The sequence below is a fragment of the Grampus griseus genome (assembly GCF_964374135.1).
Source record: "Grampus griseus genome assembly, chromosome: 4".
In the NCBI taxonomy this organism is placed as follows: domain Eukaryota; kingdom Metazoa; phylum Chordata; class Mammalia; order Artiodactyla; family Delphinidae; genus Grampus; species Grampus griseus.
This window is the reverse complement of record NC_138997.1, coordinates 139644459-139665206: the sequence shown is the minus strand read 5'-3', so window position 1 is coordinate 139665206 and position 20748 is coordinate 139644459. Positions and strand designations below refer to the sequence as shown.

At 37.2% G+C, this 20748-nt stretch overlaps 1 protein-coding gene across 2 annotated transcripts in view; it reads right to left on the bottom strand.

The window, feature by feature from the left end:
• Positions 1 to 1514: 1514 nt before the first annotated feature.
• NAA15 (N-alpha-acetyltransferase 15, NatA auxiliary subunit) overlaps positions 1515 to 20748 on the bottom strand; it is a 74514-nt gene continuing 55280 nt past the window's right edge. The window contains exons 15-20 of one of the 2 annotated variants that reach the window (XM_082652829.1): positions 18168 to 18361; positions 13325 to 13433; positions 10825 to 10923; positions 5547 to 5693; positions 4305 to 4402; positions 1515 to 2947 (exon numbers count right to left, since the gene is read on the bottom strand). In XM_082652829.1, the coding sequence (XP_082508955.1) occupies positions 2747 to 2947; positions 4305 to 4402; positions 5547 to 5693; positions 10825 to 10923; positions 13325 to 13433; positions 18168 to 18361 (848 nt within the window). In that variant the 3' untranslated portion in view covers positions 1515 to 2746. The remainder of the gene's footprint in view (positions 2948 to 4304; positions 4403 to 5546; positions 5694 to 10824; positions 10924 to 13324; positions 13434 to 18167; positions 18362 to 20748) is intronic. The other variant, XM_082652830.1, reaches the window with a different exon arrangement.

Sequence of the window (20748 nt, the reverse complement as noted above, 5' to 3'; positions counted from 1 at the left end):
TCACTAATGTCGGGACTACTTTTAGTCATGCTATTAGATCACTTTATTCTTGTGCATAATAAATAGATACAGAAAAATGTTGAAAATGTTATGACTCAACTATCTAATTAAAGCTGAGAAAAACTAACCTAGTCAGATTTTAGTTTTTAAATGAGAAATGACAAGAGTAGTAAATATAAAGAAAAACAAAAAGAACTTTACTTCTCCTATGTTAATACAGGTCAAGGGACCCTTTCTTCTCAAAAGGGTTGATAACACCAGTTCTTAGCAATAGACATAAGGCACTTGTTTAGATTACAACGTCACTGCATTTTCTTCCCACTTTTTTTTTTTCTAACCCTGTTTTCCCCACAGTATCATTTGGAATAGAGTGAATGAGGCAAATGTGAGATGATCCAGTTGATACTACCCAGAGCAAGATAGTACAGTACAATGTTTTAGGGGTGACGTCTGGACATAAAATGAACCCTTGTCAATGTCCTCTGACACCAGACAATGTATCCACTATCAAGTAAACCTGAAAGAAAATAAAATATTTATTTAATAGTTCCAGTAAAATTGGGTTGGAATACAATATACAGGTTAGGAATTTAGCTCCTCGTGGGTGGCATCTGCATCAGGAGTTCTTAGTACTTATGAATATTCATTCTAAGACAATCTACATCATTTGAACATTGTCAGGACAAATATATGAATTTCATTTCCATATACAGTAGCGTTTAAACATAAGTCACACATACATCCCCTATCACGTGGCTGGTGCCTCCTCCCATGACCTCACTGGTGGTAGAGGGAACACCACTGTTCTCCCTCCACCACCACCAAGAACTTCAGTTGCCACTCACAGGAGAAGCTGGAAAAGGTTTTGTTTTGTTTTGCCATCTGTTAAGATGTTCCTGAGACAGGGCCAGTTAATAAAACATAACAAAGCACTGGAGTTCAGTCTGTACTTGTCTTTACATCACTAAATCGTTAGACCGGGATGTGGAATGCAGGTCACGTACTATGAAACGCTGAGTTTAGCACACCTGTTCAATCAGTAAAAGGATCAGGTCTCCTGAAAATTCCCTTTAGAATATACTTTCTATAAACTAAAAAGTACCACAAAAGGTCAGTTATATATACAATCGATTCATTTTACTTAATCTCCTTATTTGCTGAGATCCTGCAGATGCAACGAGCGTGTTAAGCCTCTGGCCGTAGTTCTCAGTGTGCAGGGTTAACATTTTAAGGCTCATTTTCTCAATCAAAATAGCAGTTCTCAGTTTTCCTTTCAAATTACTCATTACATTCATAGTACCTGCTGCCATCCTGGCCCTCAATGAAATCTTAATGCAGGAACACCACTACACTTGCATTATGTAATTTTTTGACACCAACACTAAGCCCGATCTAAAAAGCTCCCCTCTGCACTAGCCTTACAGCACATTACACTGCCTCAGGCTTGCACCTCTGTTTCCACCTGTGTATTTTCACAGAAGCCCAACACATATTAGTTGAAATATTCACACAACTGTTTTTCAAAACAATTTATTGCATCATATTTGGTACCTTATGTTTGACAACAAAAAGGAAATTACATCTGTAACTGCAGGAAAAAGAAGCTGGTCTGTTATTGAAAAAAAAAAATCTTGGGCCCTTTAAAAATTACAAAGTCTTGGGCTTGCCTGAAACAACTGAGCAAGAAATATATTCTTAGAAATGTAGGGCTTCAAGTATTACAAACCTGTGACACTGTGGAAAAATTCCAGAGGTATCTAAACTGCAGCACTTTTTTTTCTGCATATCGTGAACAAGGCCTGCTGAGGTTTTTAACTGGTAGTCTCTTGATCGGTCATAGAATGGTAGTCAGGAGTTCTGCTCTTTAACTCCGAGCCATGGTAGATTTTCTTTTTTCACTCTTGGGTGAAAAAGTTCATGCTTGCTAATTAGTTGGTGCCACATCACAGTGCATTTGGTTCTTGCATTACAGTTTTAACAAGTTTGGCCAAAACAATGCTGAAAGGTTTGCATTGTTATTTTAGTTCTTCAAGTTTTAGTTAGAATTGAGATTGTTCCAACTGGTTCCTCCAGTTAAAAACTGTGGTACAAGAACACCAAACTGATCATGTACAGTGAATTTTGGAAACACAACAAGTGTATTGAACACCCTCTAGGTTTCTTATAATTCTGCTTGGTAACTCTATGTCCCAGCTTCTACAACATCAAGCATCTGTTGCAGGCTTCTCTGTAAATGGCGATTCACACTGCATACTTCCTATGGTCAGAATCAACCTTGTAACAAAATCAGTCAGATGCTAAAGCCCCAACACCTCTTTGTGCTCAGTGAAAGAATCCAGTGCTACAACAGCATTTCTGCTGTCTGAGATATAGTAAAATCTCACAAGACAGATTTAAAGTAATATTTCTGCCACACACCTGCTTTGTTAGCTGTAACAGCCTCCAGATTTTATATAAATTAGTTTAAAAACATGGGTGGGTAGGTAGGAATAGGATAAGGTATCTTTTTTTAACCCCTCAATTTTAGCAGCTTTTAATTTTTTAAGAAACTGAACCTATATCCTGTAATATGTTAGATATTTTATATATACTTTTCAGCAGGATAAAAAACGTAAAACACTATTTGAAGGCAAGAACATTTACTCTTCTCATTGTGTGTAAGTTAGAGCAATGCAGCAGGTGCGTGACAAAAATATTATACACTAGATATGGTCCAAAGTCATTGCATTTGCTTGTTTAATGATGTTCAGATTTCATTGGCCAGGTCTTCGGTTTCTGCAGAGCTCTCTCCGTTAACTGTGACCTTCATGTCCTCTTCACACCCAGGAGGCATGAAAGCCAAAGCGTAAGGGAAAAGCTTATGACAATTCGCTCGGTAAACTTCAGCAGCTTCTTGACAGTCCCCTAGGCTACCAGCACACAAGGCTCCTAATACCTCCACACACGTCTAAAGAAAGAAGAAAGGTCATGTTATAACTTGTCACAAAAACAAGAGAGATTTTACTGTGAACTTATGAGACATTTCAGTATCAAAAGATTTCCAAAATAAGAGGTGAACGTACATATTTAAGATACACAAAAGCATTTACTCCCGCTCTGCCTTCCATTAGAATTAGCTTCTTCAGAACTGCAGGGTTTATATGAAAGGATGGCTGTTTAAACAGGGCCAGGACTAAGGTGGGACAAGCAAGGTGAGTGGGGTGCTACATCTAAAGACACTCACTCTCAGCAAGGAACCGCTGGCAACCTTGCCTCAGCCTACCTGGCTCTGTGTATAAATGTTGACATTTACATGCCATTATCAATTACTTTAAACTTTTCAGAGGCTTAGAGCCAGCTGGCAAAATCAAACATTGTTTTTCAACCCTGCATTCAAATTAAAGAGAACCGTAAGGTATGTCCAATGACGAAGCAGGGAAGAGAGTCTCAGAAACACAAAGGGTATGTACGCAAGAAAAATCTGTTCATGAAAACTGATAATTCTTTCAACCAAACCCTTACGTAGGTCTGCTTATATTTTTAAATGATTCACGTTGACTTGCATTTCTCATGTTTTCTTCCTTTACCTTTTCACTTGGAAAATACTACAGTTTCTGGATATATGTAGTACCCCACAAACTCTGACAGCCTAGAAAGGTTCTAACCTAAATGACACGTTCATTAGCAGGCGAGAAGTAAAAACTTTCTTTCTTAAACATATTTACTTCATTTGCTATTAAAGGAATATATTAAACTGTCTTTCAGCAAGTGCTTTTTTATCTGGCCAATTATCACAAAGTAGCTGTTCTTTGTTTTCGGCCCAAAGTAGAATCTGTATTTTGCAACACACCCATGTTATCTTTTACTCTACTCAATTACATGTATACTGCAAGCTGTAAAATGAGCATTTTAATTTAATTCCTGGTAAATACATCTTAAATACATCAGAATCGTCATTAAAACCACTGCTTGCTCAGAAATGTATAGATACGAACTGAGATCCAAAATTAATTAACTAAATTAGTGTGTAAAACTTTACCAAAACAAATTTCTTAAAAATATTATTCAAAATGATTATTCTTATTATTCAACTAGATGTGAAACTAGTTACTGTATGCCAAGTAGCCTGCTGTATGTGTGTGCACACATATACAATCTTAAATAAATTTAAGAGAAGCTCAGTTTCTGAGATGGATTCATAATAGTTTGGAGAACAGTATCCATAAATAACAAAAAAACTATTTGGTGAAAATTATTCTCTTGGTGAAAGGAGAAACAAAAAGTAGTCCGGTACTCTTACAGAGAGATTATGAAAAAGTCTTTACCTGGAGGTTTCTGTTAGTGAGGGATTCATCAAGTGTTGTTGCCAACTCTATAGCTCGCTTCTGACTAGATGGATCTAAATAATATACCATTTTGGCAGCTAAATGAGAAGGAAAAAGGAAACTTGTTTTATTTCAAGATAAAACCAGCATTTTATCTTCTATCCATTCAACTATAAAATGCAAGGTAGGGGTCCTGGAGTTAAGATTCTGCACTTCCACTGCAGCGGGCGCAGGTTCAATCCCTGGTTGGGGAACTAAGATCCCACATGCCGTGCGGTGTGGCCAAAAAAAAAAAGAAAAGCAAGGTACATGTGCACACAGAGTGTGGCACTTTATTAGAAAAATGGGAATAACCATTTGAAATATTGTTATTAAAAAAAAAATTCCTGAGACAGTAGACCAGAAACAGTCTAAGTGCCCAAACTAGGAGAATGATTAAGGTAAGAGAGACTATGAAGAAATACAAATATTCTAATAATAGTTGTCTTTGTGTGGTGGGACCATGGATAGTTTTCTTCTTTCTAAAATGAGCATAATTTGGGGTTGAGGAGAATACTTCAGAGTGTGTGTGCGTGTGTGCGTGTGTGCGTGCGCGCGCGCGTGCGTGCGTGTGTGTTTGAGGGGTAGGGGCGTGGGAGATACCCGACCTTGATGGCACGAGCCAAAAAAGCTGAATTCAGAATTCCACAAAGGCATATACAAAGCTGCCGGGCTTCTTAGCCAGGTATTTAAAAGCACAGCACCAAAGCGCTACCCATCGGTCCCATCAAGGCCAGACTTTGGCTTGTTAGCACAGACCCTTGCCAAACGACCCTTGCCCGCGAGATGGTTGCAGGAGTGTAGCACTGTCAAGTCTGATATCTTATAAGCATCAGAAATGAAAGGCGATGGGTTGTATCCAAGTGAATTTTAAGGGCATGTTGATGACGGAAAGAAAATAACCAGAAAGATCCTCCCTCACTGTACGGAACGGATAGCTAAATTCAGTTTATACTTGCTTCTCTGTAATGCCGATGCAGAACCAGGAGAAACTACTGGCCTTGATTCATAGTAAAAATTTTATCTAAGAAATTTAAAAATTTATGAGGCATATTTAAGCTGCCTGTTTTCATGGGAATAAAATGTGACATGTACGCGTTTGCCTCTTCCCTGCAAAAACATTTGTAACCTTGTACTTGATCCATCATGATAAAAACTGAAGTTGTTTTAGAGTCTAAGATAAGGACAAAATAAAGTGATTACCTGATAATCTGTGTGGCAATGAATCAGAATTCCTTTTCAGAAAAGTTTCGTTAAAATTCTTTGGATTCGTTGCTCCAAAAAGACGATTCATTTCTTGTTTTAATACTGTTCTAACTGTATCAGGTAAATCTTTACTTTCACACACTGCTGAACAAATTTAAAACAAACTCTATTAGCAGATACTGATAAAGTTTGTAGGAATTAAAAAATCATCTACCTGATGAGGCCAATGAAACAAAGCAATTATGTACAAAGACTAGATAAACCTACTGATAAGTCAACATTTAAAGAGCTAAATCTATATAAATTTAAAGAATGTGTATCAGCAGAATAGTCTAATGATTTTCTATAAGGCTACCAAAGACATTTCATTGACAGATGATTCGTTTCCAGAAAAGAATTCTGTACTGAAAACAATATAGATGCTGCAAGACGAAGCACCACAGCCTTCTAAGCCCCTAGCAGCTGCCCCCTCAGCTTTAAAGGGAGTTTACAAAATAGGGGCTCGATGGCACCTACCTGGCAGGTGGTGTCACAGCAAATACACAGTGCAGAAGACAACAGAATCTTCCTCACCCTCTCCATCTTCTTCTATACCCAAGTAAGCCATTACAAATTTACCAATTAAAAGAAGTGGTCATTGACCTTTATTTTCAGTGATTACGTGAATTGAGCTATCACTGTGTAATAAATTCTGAAGGACCGCCAAAGTATTTTCCTGTAATGAATACACCGTATTCATCATATTCCCAGGCTTTGGCATTCAGAGATGGAAAAACTGGCCCCCAACCTCCCTGGGTTGAATCCTAGTTTAGTTTTGTTTCATTATTATTTTGGTATAGAGAGACAGTCTGGAGCTTTGAGCCAGACAGACCTGGGTATGAATCTAGGCTTGGACAAATCATAACCTCTCTGAACCTCTTTCTTGATCTGTGAAACTGAGGTGATATCTAACCCAGAAGGATCACAGTAAAGAAAAGCTACGAACAAAATAGCTAATGATGTAATAGGTATTCCATTCCAAGGTACTATTTTTGTCATAGATTGAAGAAAAGATAAATAGATTTTCCCTTACGATTAGGAACTACTGTTGGTGGCTTTCAAACTCTGGCTACAACTAAGTACCTGTACTCTGATGAACATGTATCCTATATACATACCTTATTATGGGAAATGAAAGTTTCACAGAACACTGACCCTTAATTTGTGCAACACATGCTTGGATCTTCCACTCTATTTTTATTTTAGGTTTTCAAATGCTGAAAATGACCCACTAAACTTCTTTCATGGTCTCACTAATGGATCATTACGCTAAGTTTAAAGAACACTGAACTCTTGAATAGCAAACATCCAAGTGAAATATTCTACACATAATTAGTAACTGAATGATTGATTGATATATGCCCTTTGTTGGTTGAACAGCATTTCTTCTATCATTGTACAGAACTGCGTAGTTCAAATAAATGAGCTACTAATTAAATAATTTAGCTTAACCTCCATTATGGCTGTATTTGCAACTTGGATTTGGCAATTTATCAATATCCGTCTTTCGGAGAGGAACTGGCACAGGAGTACAGAGAGAACCAGCAGAAAAACTGTTAAAATAGGTTATAGCCAATTACAGTGAACATTATGTCAACAAACAGGGGTCATCTATAAAATATGTAATTTCCATGGGCCTTATTGGTTTGCTTGAAATGCTTTCAGGATACTTTATATGCAGATAGGAAAGTAATTGTATAGTTTACAGTATAGTTGGAAACTACACTTTTCATGTTTTTCATTACTTTCATTAACCTGTTGTCTTCAGATTAAACATCTCCGCAGAAAAATCAAAACTGCTTTAAAAAACAAAAAACAACTCATACAATTTAAAAAAATACATAAATATGTATCTCTTGAGATGTATCAAAGAGGAAATATTTAATAAATCCCAACATCGACTAACAGCTGTTTCCTTTTTGGGGGGTATTAATAGTTTGTATTAATAAAGCAATTCTTTGTTTAACAGACAAAAGGAATGTTTCCAAAAACATTTCCTTACTAGTTCACAAATTGTTTCTGGCCAACTCAATTTTCTCCCCTAAATCATGTAGATTGGAACTGTAATTTCCAGAAAGATATTAATTACAATCAATCAACCAAGCAACCAATCAACTCTACTGTAGCAAAAAAAATTTTTTTTTAACATTATACACCAGTGAGGTGAGGAATGAATTTATTTATTTATTTCTTTATTTAGCTAGCTAGCTAGCTGGCTGCGCTGGGTCTTAGTTGCAGCATGCGGAATCTTTTTGTTGCCGCGTGTGGGATCTTTTAGTCGCAGCATGCAGGATCTAGTTCCCTGACCAGGGACCGAACCCGGGCCCCCTGCACTGGGAGCTCAGCGTCTTAACCACTGGACCACCAGAAGTCCCTGTAGTAAAATTTAGAATGTCCTATGGAATTCTATATAAGGAAGTTCCACCTGTACCTTTAAGAAAAGGGGCAGCCTCAAATGCCGAAGATTTATTACATAAGCTTTTATGGCTGAAGACTAATGAAGGGCGGGGAGTCAATCTAAAAATCCTTCGAAATTGATAAAAACTAACCAAAAAATACTGAGGTCTCAAGAAAGTAAAAAATCTCAGACTACCTAATTATCTTCCATGATACAATAATAAGTCCTGTGAATGAATCAAGAAAAAGTAATAACTGCGGGTAGGGGAATAAAACCTTTGCTAAGAGGTTTATGATTTGAGTCCTCAGATATCCTAAAATTAAAATCATGTTTGGTTCATGCTACTAACTTATCAGCAGATTAAATAAACCTAGTAATCACCAATAGTTAAAAGTCACACTGAGGAAGGGGTTGATTCTTAGCAAAAGGAGTTTCCCTGGGTTCCCAGGCTAGCCAGCATTTTTGGCTAATTGCGTAGAGTATGTTCATATTTTGTGTGAGATAATGACTACTCACTACTAGGTTATAGCACAAGTGACTCACTACTCAAAATGACAAAATAAATAAATGAGAGCATTAATTAAGCAAGGTGGGGTTTTTTTTGGGTGGGGGGAATACATAAGTATGGAAGAAAAATAATCTGCAGGGAAAAGGAAGAAATGAGTTTGTACAAATGAGAGAGGAAAATGATGTAAGATTCACGGTAGATCAAAGTGATCAAATAATACTAATTTTAAAAGCATTTAAGGGAATTTAAGCATATAAGGCAATATTAAAACAACTGAATACCTAAGCTCCTATGTTTTACTTAGAACTGACCAGAAATATAATTAAAATTGCTTTAAATTCTACAACTTAAAAAAAAAAAGTGAAAAACTTAAAAGTGGTAATATCATCCTCCTAATTAAAAACGGGGGAGGGAATACCCTATATAGTGACTCCGTGTAGCAGGTATTATTTACGTTGGTAGCACAACAACGTTCTGGAGATTTGGAAGGTGCCCGTAACCATGCTAAAATGAACATTCACTTAGAGAAGTCTCTACAACTGATAAAACAAGTGTGGAGGCACTGTTTTTACCTCCATGCTCTCTGGAAAGGTGTTACTTGTGAGGATTTCTTTGTAAAGAAGTTACTACAATATAACTTAACATGACAAATGTGTTCCTGAAAAGTTACTTCAAAATCAAATCTTTTTCTCAAGAACCAAATATATTAGTTAAAGGAACCCTGTGGGTTATAGTAACGAAGATGCCTAAATCTAGGGAAAATAAGGATGACTTTGTAAATCTCTTCCTGACAGTGATGTCGGCTGAATGCCTGGAGCAATGGGCACAGCTAACATTAACTCCGCTCAGTCATTCTAACTTTGAATGCCAGGACCATTCTGCCTTCTTCCTCTGAAGTCCATAAGCATTTTAATTTTCTGAAACAACTGTTGCAAGAAAATGGTCATTATGTTCATCAATCCACACACTCATTACAAGCAAATCCATCTAAATATGCCACTTTTAATTTGTATTTCAAAGGAATGTCTAACTCCATAAAATTTATAGGTATTATTTTATTACCTTTCAGGAAAGAACTGACTATATAAAAACAAAGTATGTATATATTGAAAATAGTTTAAACGCACTCCATTTTAACTGAGAATGAATTAAGACTTCTTTCTAGCCTTAAAAGTTATTTTTAATACAAAAAAAAGAGACTAAAAAGAAACTCCCTTATTTTCTCTAAATACAGCAATTATTTCTTCTATTTTCTATAATGTGGTTACGTTATTTATTACTTCAGAATTTTTAAAAATTGAGGAAAATTTTTCTATGATTCAGTTTCTATAACAGGAATCATTTTTTTGACAAGCATAAATATGATTTAAACAAGGCTTTACTTTTTCTTAGAAGTCAAAACAATGTTCTTAATTGGGACAATTTAGCATTTTTCAAAAGAATGACTGGGATGCTTGGTTTAATCTCATTATTTTTATATGATGTATGGGTTCACATGGGGCTAAGTATTCAGTAATGAGATAGCTAATTTAATAGTATTTCCAAATTCTGCAGACTGTTACATTAAAGATTCAATTTCTCCTTATCCAGTCACTTAAAAAGAAAAACAAAAACAACACTACTTGACCACAGGAGTACTTCATTCTAAACTTAAGGCTCCTGTAGTAGAAAGAAGAATATGAAGACCTGGGCCCTCGTCCCTGCTTCATTACTAATTACTGATGTTATCTTGAATAAGTAATTTAGTCTTTTAGGGTCCCAGGTTTCTCAACTATAAAAGGAGAGATAATTAGCATAAAATTCCACCTTTCGTCCTCTAGAATTCTGTAGCTTTACTTAGCATTAAAACTATAACGTACGGATCTTACTGTCTAAACATTTGAAAAGTGCGACAACTGTTTTAAAGTTCTTTTTAACCTGCATTTAATGACAAAGATTTTATGACTCAAATAACTGTGCTAAAGACAGAGATAAATGAGATAACTGATCAATTTCAAAGAGCTACTTTAATTTTAGAACAATTTACTAAGAAGTTTTACATAATGAAATATGACTCAAAAATTCAACTTATTAACTTTTTAGAAACAGAAATAAAGGTGATTCTCAAATATTTGGACTGAATGATTCTATGTCAAAATCAGGTAACATTTCTAGCCTGAAAATAAAGACCTTTACCACAAAGAAAAGGACACTTTTTTTTCCCCCTCAGCTAATTTAATACACAGCAGCCTTAAAATGATTGAGTTTATGATAAACTTGTACAAATCACTTATACAGTCACTATCAACTACTGCAGTCAAATACTTAAGTAATGGAAAACAAAAACATACCAGTACTAAAGAGTCGAATCATACATTCATGAAGCCAGGGATGACTAGAATCAATAGCAAATGCCCTCTTTACTGATTGTAGCATCAAAAGAAACTTTTCTATAAAAAGAAAAAGATATATTTTGATCATTTGATAAAAAGAGATGTCCTCCTTTGGAGGACTAATTTCTTACAAATAGAAAAACTCATTTAGAGTCAATCACATCTGAACTGAAACATATGACTAAAGCAAATGATTTCCTCAGATTAGCAACATTAGCTAATATTTTCCACACAACATTCTTTAAGAAAAAAAGGTTTTATTAAGTATAAAAAATTTAGATAGCATTCAACATTACTTGAACTAATGCCATATAAACAAGAAAATTTTGAAGCCATTTCATTCCCTAACCTCTTTTTTGTAGTCAAATAAACGAATTTTTCCCATTACTTAGAAAACTTCATTGTTTACGCTTGAAACTAATATTGTTTATGCCTTTCTTGTGTTTTGTGACACATGAAATGGTTTCCCTTCTACCTGACTGTTCCTCCCCTGTCAATCCCTGGCTTCTCTTCCCCCTCAAAAGGTATAGTATTCAACAACGTTATGTCCTTAGTCATTTTCTAATCTTTCTCAATGCTATCTCCTCCCACCCCATCCCCCATGTTCTCCAAGCTTCAGTAGTGTTTCCACCTGATGAATGGAAAATTGCACCCGATACTCACCACACTTCCAAGTCTCATCCATAAACACCTCTGTGTTAAGACTTCCCTAGTTTGGTATCATTCTCCAAATATCAAAATTCAAACCCCTGAATTCTGACAATTCCTTTTCCCTTACCCCCTACACTCAGAAAGCTAAAAATACTGCTATGTCCTTTGTCATCACCCATTTCACACTGTTGCAACGCTGGAGAGTGATTCAGAGGTTAGTACACAGCAAAGAAGCCAACTGAATGGAATTTAGATTGCCTTTCACCAATTAAAGCAGAACAGCTTTTGTATTTTACACTTTGGGGTTCCATGCAAGAATTTGTTTAAAAGACAGTTGTGTTGGGCTTCCCTGGTGGCGCAGTGGTAGAGAGTCCGCCTGCCGATGCAGGAGACACGGGTTCGTGCCTCGGTCTGGGAAGATCCCACATGCCGCGGAGCGGCTAGGCCCGTGAGCCATGGCCGCTGAGCCTGCGCTCCGCAACGGGAGAGGCCACAACAGTGAGAGGCCCACGTACCGCAAAAAAAAAAAAAAAAAAAAAAAGTTGTGTTAACTGTTAAAAGTTTTTAAATTACTTGACTATTTATTAAACTAATTTTCCAGATTATAACAAAATCATTGTGGAAAATAGAAAATATAAAAAAATATTTTAATCACTCAAATTCCATCAAGAGACAATCTCTTATCTTTTGATCTATTTTCTTCCCGGCTACTTTTCTATTTTACATACTCATATAAATATCTTAATAAAGATTAAAATCAAACTATAGCTAGTTCTGAATCTTATTTTGAAACAACGTTATATAGCACCTTTTCCTGGCATTTGATAAACATGATTTTTAAAATTTATTTTATTTATTTTAAAATATTTATTTATTTTGGCTGCACTGGGTCTTAGTTACAACACACCGGACCTTCATTGCAGCATGCGGACTTCTTAGTTGTGGCATGCATGTGGGATCTAGTTCCCTGACCAGGGATGGAACCCAGGCCCCCTGCACTGGGAGCATGGAGCCTTACCCACTAGACCACCAGGGAAGTCCCAGCATGGGTACTCTATAGAGGTACCATTTTATTCTATCTTGTTTAGCAGGACAGTTACACTGTTTGGAGCAGTAACTTTTTATCAGATGTTACTAACCAGTTTCTCTTTCCTTCAATATGTGTCACCTCAGTGATAAACTTTTTTTCAATGAACCACTTGGATTACATTAATTCAATACTGTAAAATCTTCTTAGTATCTACTACGTATAGCCTATAAGAATTCTAAATCTGGTAACCAAGATCCTCCATTTCTCCTTTATGTAGCTCAGGCAATATAGATAACCTCAACATTACTTACACACACTTGTGTTTTCTTCATGGATACTCTTCCCTTCTGTGCATCTTTTCTTTTAGAAGTATGGTACATTCTTCAAGATACACCTCAAACATCACATCTTCTATTTATAACAATGGCTAATAGCTGACATTTATTTAATGCTTACTGTGTATCAAACACTATTCTAAGATCTATGTGTATTATGTATTTACTAAATTTTATCCACGTATGAACATGATAATGCCTATATTTCACCTTAATCCTGGTTATATATTATACATCTATTTTTCATGCTAATGTCCTAGAAGATATAATCACATCATCATACTTCTCCACAGCATGTTGTAAACAGGAGGCATTTCTGTGAGGAGGTCGCACTGGCATTTGCCAAAACACCCTACAGTGGTGAGGCTACCAGAGCTGGGTGACTGTGGCTAAGAAATTCCGTGATCGACCTTACCAGGGCCGCTGTACCCTAATTGCCTACCTTTCCTAAAGTAAATCTCAAAGGCAAAAAGATGAGTTTCTATCTTGTTCTTCACCAAGTTCTTCAACGGAGTTAAAAATTTAATAGCTTCTTCCAATGGAGTTTCAACCTAACAAAAATAAAAGATATTATACAAATGGAAGCAAGATTCTGGGGGGATGTGAATTTACTCTTTCTATCAAAAACACTTTTTTGCTAAAAATCACTTACCAGTCACCCAGAAATACAGTGTCATATTTCACCCACCCATAATCTAAAGGAAGCGGATTTTGAACTCCTCACTGGTTTTTAACTGTTGAGATTATACATCATCTCTGGATAGAAACTATCCAACAAGTAAAGAAGAAGATTAAATAGAACCAAAACCAGGAAAAGAAAGACAGTATGAGAAACAGGTAAGATAGCCAAGGGAGAAAAAAAAGACAGAGAAGGGAAGTGAAATAGGATGAAAAGGGCTTAAAAACTGTAGAGAACATTGAAGAATGAGTGAATGCTGAGTATAATCAAGCTATCAAAAAATAGTACAGTATCCACTCTGTTGCTTTGTTCCACTATAAATTCTATAGAAATCCACATTTATTCAAATGCCATACTATTGGTGAGATGTCATTGGAAAAGATTTATATTTCTAGAACTCTGTCTCTACCACCCTTCATTAATTATATAAATGTACTAATTACATATCTGTGATATTACCGGGCAAGTATAATGCTTACTAGATAATTGTGCTACTCTACTCCTAGACTGAGTACGGAGACAAGACTATTCTCTGTAGACTGGGGTGGAGGTAGGTAACAACACTGTATTTATCAGAAGGGCACTGAACATCTGGGTCCTATATTCACCTTCTCTCATCACAGAGGCAATAACAATTTACCCTCAATGGAATTCGGATATGCCATATCTGTCCAACATGCTTCTGCCAGTACAGTAAATTGTGATTTCACCAATACATTTTCTGGCCAAGGAAATTATTTAATAGCATTCAAAACAAAACAAAACAAACAAACAAAACCAAGTCAAGCCATAAACGGTGTCTATAGGATTTACCTTGTACTAGTATGTAAAGCACTAGCCGTTATTCTTAAGGATATATGCCAGAAATCAATATATGACAGCATCACTCTAATAGTTGTAGATATCAAGAGACAGAGGAGAAAACAAGGGCCCTCATAAGTATGCCTTTCTCACATTTGTAAATATTTGGCTTCCTATTCCCATGACTCTATGCTCTACTGAGTTAGAATCTGTGGTATACAGGGGAGAAATAGTTACCAGGGAAAGGTAGAGAGCTGGAAACTGAAACTGCCACCCAGGTACATCAAGCTTTTCATTCCTCAAGAGGTACAGATGGAAATGAGGGTCACTGTATTGACCACGATAATTTACTCCAGGGAGATATAGCTGTTATTATTATAAAATAGAAACAAAAAAGGATATTGGGAAGTGGAATCAAGCATTTGACAAGCATTACACTGACTGAAACCAAGTGTCTGATTTGGAAAGGAAAAAGAGAGGAATGAATTCTGTCTGCAGTTCTCAGAAATGAAAACATACGCCCCCAAAGGAGATGTGGGTCTCTTGTCCCCACATGCTCCTGTGTGCCTCGCACAGGGAAGATTTTGTCAAGCTAAATCTAAACAATAAATATAGGTGCATAACCAAAATAAAGCTAACTGCATTCCTACATTTACATATATACAGTGCAGTAGAGGGTGGTATAAACAAAAGCATATAAAATAGGGATGATGCTCTATAATCAGTGCTTTAAGATTAAAAAAAAAAAGTCAGGGCTTCCCTGGTGGCGCAGTGGTTGAGAGTCCGCCTGCCGATGCAGGGGACAAGGGTTTGTGCCCCGGTCCAGGAAGATCCCACATGCCGCGGAGCGGCTGGGCCCGTGAGCCATGGCCGCTGAGCCTGCGCGTCCGGAGCCTGTGCTCCGCAACGGGAGAGGCTACAGCAGTGAGAGGCCCGCGTACCGCAAAAAAAAAAAAAAAAAAAAAGTCAAAACCACCCTTGAAAATCCCTGAAGTTGTTGAGACAGACACATAGATATAGATATATAATATCACTAGTTTGCATTGTATGTATGAAAACCACACATTTAAGTACCAAAATCGCAATCACTGTAGCAAGATAGTCACACTCTGAGAAGCACAAGAACTGAGACGGCAGTCATACCTCCCCAACCTCAAACTCAGGTGGGGTCCTATGTCCACTGAGAGAAGTATTGGATGGAATTGCCAGCATCATGCATACTCTTTTCTGTCTCTGTCTCGAAAAAAAGTTACATCCCGTCAAGATTTGAATTTACCTGAGTTAAATAGAAAGGGACTGCACTGTGTTGATGGGCCATTTAAGACATTTGCAAGGGCATTTTTTTTAACGTGAAATTTTAAAATTTATAAACTGGCCTGAACTCTAATCCGAGTGTTAAAATATGTTGTATAGGAGTGTATCTCCCTATACTCGCAGCACAGCGACACAAAGTCTAACACCGTATGCTAGCTTAAAACTGAAGTTTAAAAATAAACACTATACAGACAGAGTGCTAAAGACTTATTACCCTTATAAGGAACGTGTGTGTGCACAGAAGGAAAAAAAATCCAGTTGAGATGAATGCCGGCCAAAGGCACGGAGGAGCATAGGATGCATAGTACAGGAGAGAACTCATGAATACCAACTACCACCTACTGCTCATCATACCCCGGCTAAACAAGCAATACAGATTCCACCAAGCTTTCAGATGTATACTCAGTTAATTCAATATTAAACTCATTAACTAAACCTCTTCCTATTTTCCTTCTCTCCTTCTTCACTGGAATAACTGCAATTTAACAATGCTTTTATTTTATTTAAATTATCCTGAACTGGTGAACTGGATTTATCATTTACTACCTGGAAGAATGATGAAATATAACCCCCCTTCCCAAAAAAGGCAACTACAGATTAGAGACCCAGAATTGGCAGGCAGTTTTTTAAATAGCCTACAGCGTCCCTCCCGATTATGAGGGCTTGGTGTAATCTGGCCTTGCCACCGCACTGCAATATGGGTGACTGTGGATGCTATCAGACGGGGGCATCTTGGAGGCAGCCATCCTTGGAAGAGAAAGGTGTTATGCGCCTAACAGGTAAGAACGGCATATACTGAAGAGCAGTCCATGAAGGTGGGTGCCTTCCACTAGGCTCCTTTCAAATAAAGCAGTCAGAAGCACTTTATGTAGGCATTATTTTGTTGTGAGACTACAACCGTCTAGCTACAAATGTTTAGACTACAACTTGACATCTGGCCCCAAAGCAGCCATTATAGGTGAAACACAAAGAAAATGGAAGAGTGTATAAGGAGGTCTGGTACAAGAATCCTGCCCTGTGGGTACTCCTCATTAGACACTTACTAAATCCAAACAGATCCCCTCTTTAAGAGCCATGATGCGAGACATAAAGAGTTACAAGAAAAAAGTCATTAAATAAAGTTGTGGGACACAGAGAAAGCAAGTGGAAAGAATGACAGTGGCAGGCAGTCAGTGATGGTGGTAAAAGTGGTAGCAAGAAAAAATGCTGAGGCATAAAGATGAAAAGCCCCTAAAGTTGGTATTATCCCCGAGTAACTCTGTAGTTTTCCATGGGGCCTAAAAGGTCAATTTTCGGTGCTCTTCACGTCCCTGTATATTCTTCCAGTAAGCTCCCAACAACAATAATAAAAAGGCAGTATCTTTGTTCTTAGAAAGCACACAATTATTTGTACATACAGCTTTGTGAAATCCAAGCTACATTTATCTATGGTTCTTAAACAGTAATATTGCCATGAGATATTACTGTCCATCTGCTCTGATATAATTCTAAAAATATTTTCCAACTCTATTCATTAGGTATTATAATTTTCCTTAGTTATAAAGCAATCAATGACTTTGAATTTTTAGTTACTAGTAAGGCTAAACTGAACTCTAGGGCAATATGCTTATGTTATTGCTTTAACGTAGTAAATCATGCAATTATCTGCACGTGGAGTAGGAGGGTGTCGAGGGCCAGAAGAAAAGTGCGTATGTACGTTACTGATGAAAATGATTCACAGGACAACGAATGCCTTGGTTTCAGCTTAATAGTTTAAAAATGGCAGATAAGATTTTGGCTTGGGGAAAATATTTGAGGACTTTTAAGATATTAGGTACAAATAGTAAATACAATAAAGAAATAGTGTAAACTGACAACATGAGTGAGAGAGAGACATACAGAATTCACTTTTTAAAAAGCTCAATTTAGGCTAGATATAAAAAGTTCAATGTTACCACTTACAACAGACACTACATTCTTTACACATACATTTTTTCTAGTCCTAACATTTCTGCCTAGTAGGGATTTTTCCGAGTCCCATTTTATATTTGAGAAAACCATCAGAGAGGTTAGACAAAATGTCCAAGATACACAAAGAAGTGTAAGAGCTAATATGTGGTCCCAGATCAGAATGACTCAAAAGCCAAAACTCTCCAATATACCATATACTGGATTACTCTGGATCAGAATCATTACTTCAAGTTCTAAATGTGAGATACAATCAGAACAAAAGAGAGAGAGAAGAAAAGGAAGGAAGGAAGGAAGGAAGGAAGGAAGGAAGGAAGGAAGGAAGGAAGGAAGGAAGGAAGGAAGGAAGGAAGGAAAGAAGGAAGGAAGGAAGGAAGGAAGAAAAGAAAGGAAGGAAGGAAGGAAGGAAGGGAAAGCAAGCTAAAAATTAAAGTGATTTTTTTACTCTAAAATCTATAATCAAATTGGCTGAATAAGACCACATAAAATGACAATAGGTGGTCATGAAATTCACTCAATTGTGCCAAACACTATTCTTAAGTACCTTGGCCAGTTTCTCGGGAATAAGTTCTTCTTTTGGACCTCCAATTTCCTCATCATCATCGTCCTTCTTCTTTTTCTGATTTCTCTGCTGCTTTTCTTTTTCTGCATTTTTTTTCTCTTCCTCTATCTGGGCTTTCTTTTGAGCTCTTCTTTGCTTATTACGTAGCTTCTTTAGCTCTTTGTCAGACATGTTTGCTGTAAGCAGCAAGTGTTAATAAAATTATCAACGTGTTAATCAGATTAGAAATGATGAATTACTATGTAATATTCCCATATAAACTCCCACTAAAAATCTTTCATGTTACACATGTTCATATGCCTATGTGTACCTTTTAATAGTGCCACATTTGCTAAAGAACACTAACCTCCTCAAAAAACTTGCGAGACCCACCCTATCGTGGCAACCATAGCAAAACTCAAAAGCACGTGAGCTCCTCTAGCGACAGTAAACCACTTGCAATTCTAGGAATGTGACAAGCTGGTTCATAACTCTGTGGCACGGTCCCATGCCTTCTTAGTTATGCCGTCTCTAATCCTGTCAAACAGTGCTGCCACTGTGCCTCACATATTCTGCTTGTCATAATACTTTGTTTATACATCTATTTCTCTTTTAGACCGTCAGTTCCTTGGTGGAAGAGACCTTGTTTTACTCATAATCTTTGTATTGACAGGGCCTAGCAGCATACCAAAACAGAGAAAACACTCAAATATTTGTTGAAGGAATAATGAATAACTACACAGTAAATTTAAAATTTGACATTAAAAATTAACAATATCCCTTGAGGTACAACTATAGAATGTTTCAAAGAAAGACTGGAAATCACTGATAAACATGCCATAATAAAGTGGAAAATCTGTACTGTTTAGACTTAAAGCAATAAATCTGAAAGCTACGTGTACAATCAGTATTTATTTGGAAAATACTTGTTAATAATGAGAAATGAAAAAATTCATTCTAAAATACGCCACCACCGTGGTGATTTTTAAATATGCCCCAAAATTCTTCCCTTAAAAAAGTGGAGTCTATTTCCCTTTCCCTTAAATGTGGGCTATACTTAGTGACTCACTTCTCACTAATAGAATGTACTAGAAATGAAAGTGTATGACATCCAAGATTAGGACATAAAAGCACTGTGGATTCCTCCTTGCTTTCCCTTGGATCACTCAGAGGAAGCCAGCTGTCACGTTGTGAAGAAACCCAAACCACCTTATGTAAAGACCCGTGTGGCCAAGAACAGTCCTCTGGCCATGCCATCTTGGAAGCAGATTCTCCAATCCTTCAGGTGCCTTGGCTGACATCTCGACTTCAACCTCCTGAGAGACCATAAGTCTTTCCAATCATACAGCTAAGTGACTTTTGAATTCCTGGCCCCCAGTACCTCTGGGAAATAAATGTTTGTTGTTTAAATCTGCTAAGCAATTTGTTATGTAGCGATAGACAACCAACATATTTTGGTCCCTGGAAGTGCGATGCTGCTGCAATAAAACCCTAAAATGTGGGGAGTGGCTCTGGGACCAGAGAGTGGCCAAAGGTGAGAAGACTTGGAAAAGAGAATTAATGTAAGCTTAAGAGCCTTAGACTATTAATAGATATCTAGATTTCGAAGAGGATGCAAGCGAGGGCTAAAGTGAAGTGAGGAACACTTATAATCACATAGAGGCAGACGGCTTAGCAACACTTATAAAATGCATCAAGTGAACCGGATGATCCCGTTAGGTGGATTTCTAGGCCCCAAAACATGGGGGGGTGGGGGGGAGAAGAGGTTTGAAGATGGTACCTGATTCTTCTTGCTGCTTCTAGCAAAAATGCAAGAGAAAGAAACTAAAGGAAGGAGCAGGGACTTGAGGTTTTTGAAAATTCTCAACCTCTCCAGAAATGACTGCTGAGCAAAGATCAAACACAGGGCACTGCCAGGAAAACAGGTCAAAAGGGAGAGCAGAGAATTTGGCTTTAAAATCTTTTGTTAAGATTCAGAATTCAGAAAAATGGTGTCTCAGTTACTAGTCAAACAAAGGTTCTCTTAAAAATTTTAAGGGTGTGATCCACAGATCCTCTCAATCACACAGCAGACCTTCTAAGAAACTTAGAAGTTTTGTCCTCTCAGCAAGATCTCAAAGTAGACAAAGATACTTGTGCATGTGGATTTCAATGAGATTCACACAAGATTCATGAAGTTTAAAAGAGAATTATAACGGTAGAAACACGGAAACTTGGACTGAAAGGAACATAGCATAAAATGAAAAGAGGTCTTCAGACACCCCACCCCCAAATTTTGGAAGCGGATTAAGAAACTACTTAGCTGCAGACAAATGCTAACTTTCAAGAAAAAAGAAGGATTCAGAAGGTAGAACCAGGAACCCAGAGGGCAGAGCCAAGATCCATAAAGAATTATTCCTAGGTCTCGAGTCCTCATCAAAGAACTGCTAACCTGGACCCAACTGGACTTGAGAATTGACATGAACCAGTAACTCCAATGTGCCTCCCGTTCCCCCCTCACCACCCCTTTGTGTCTACAGTGGGCGCCTAGCCTCTCTCTCACCACTTTATACTGGTTCACAGGATTTCTTATCAAGAACTCTTA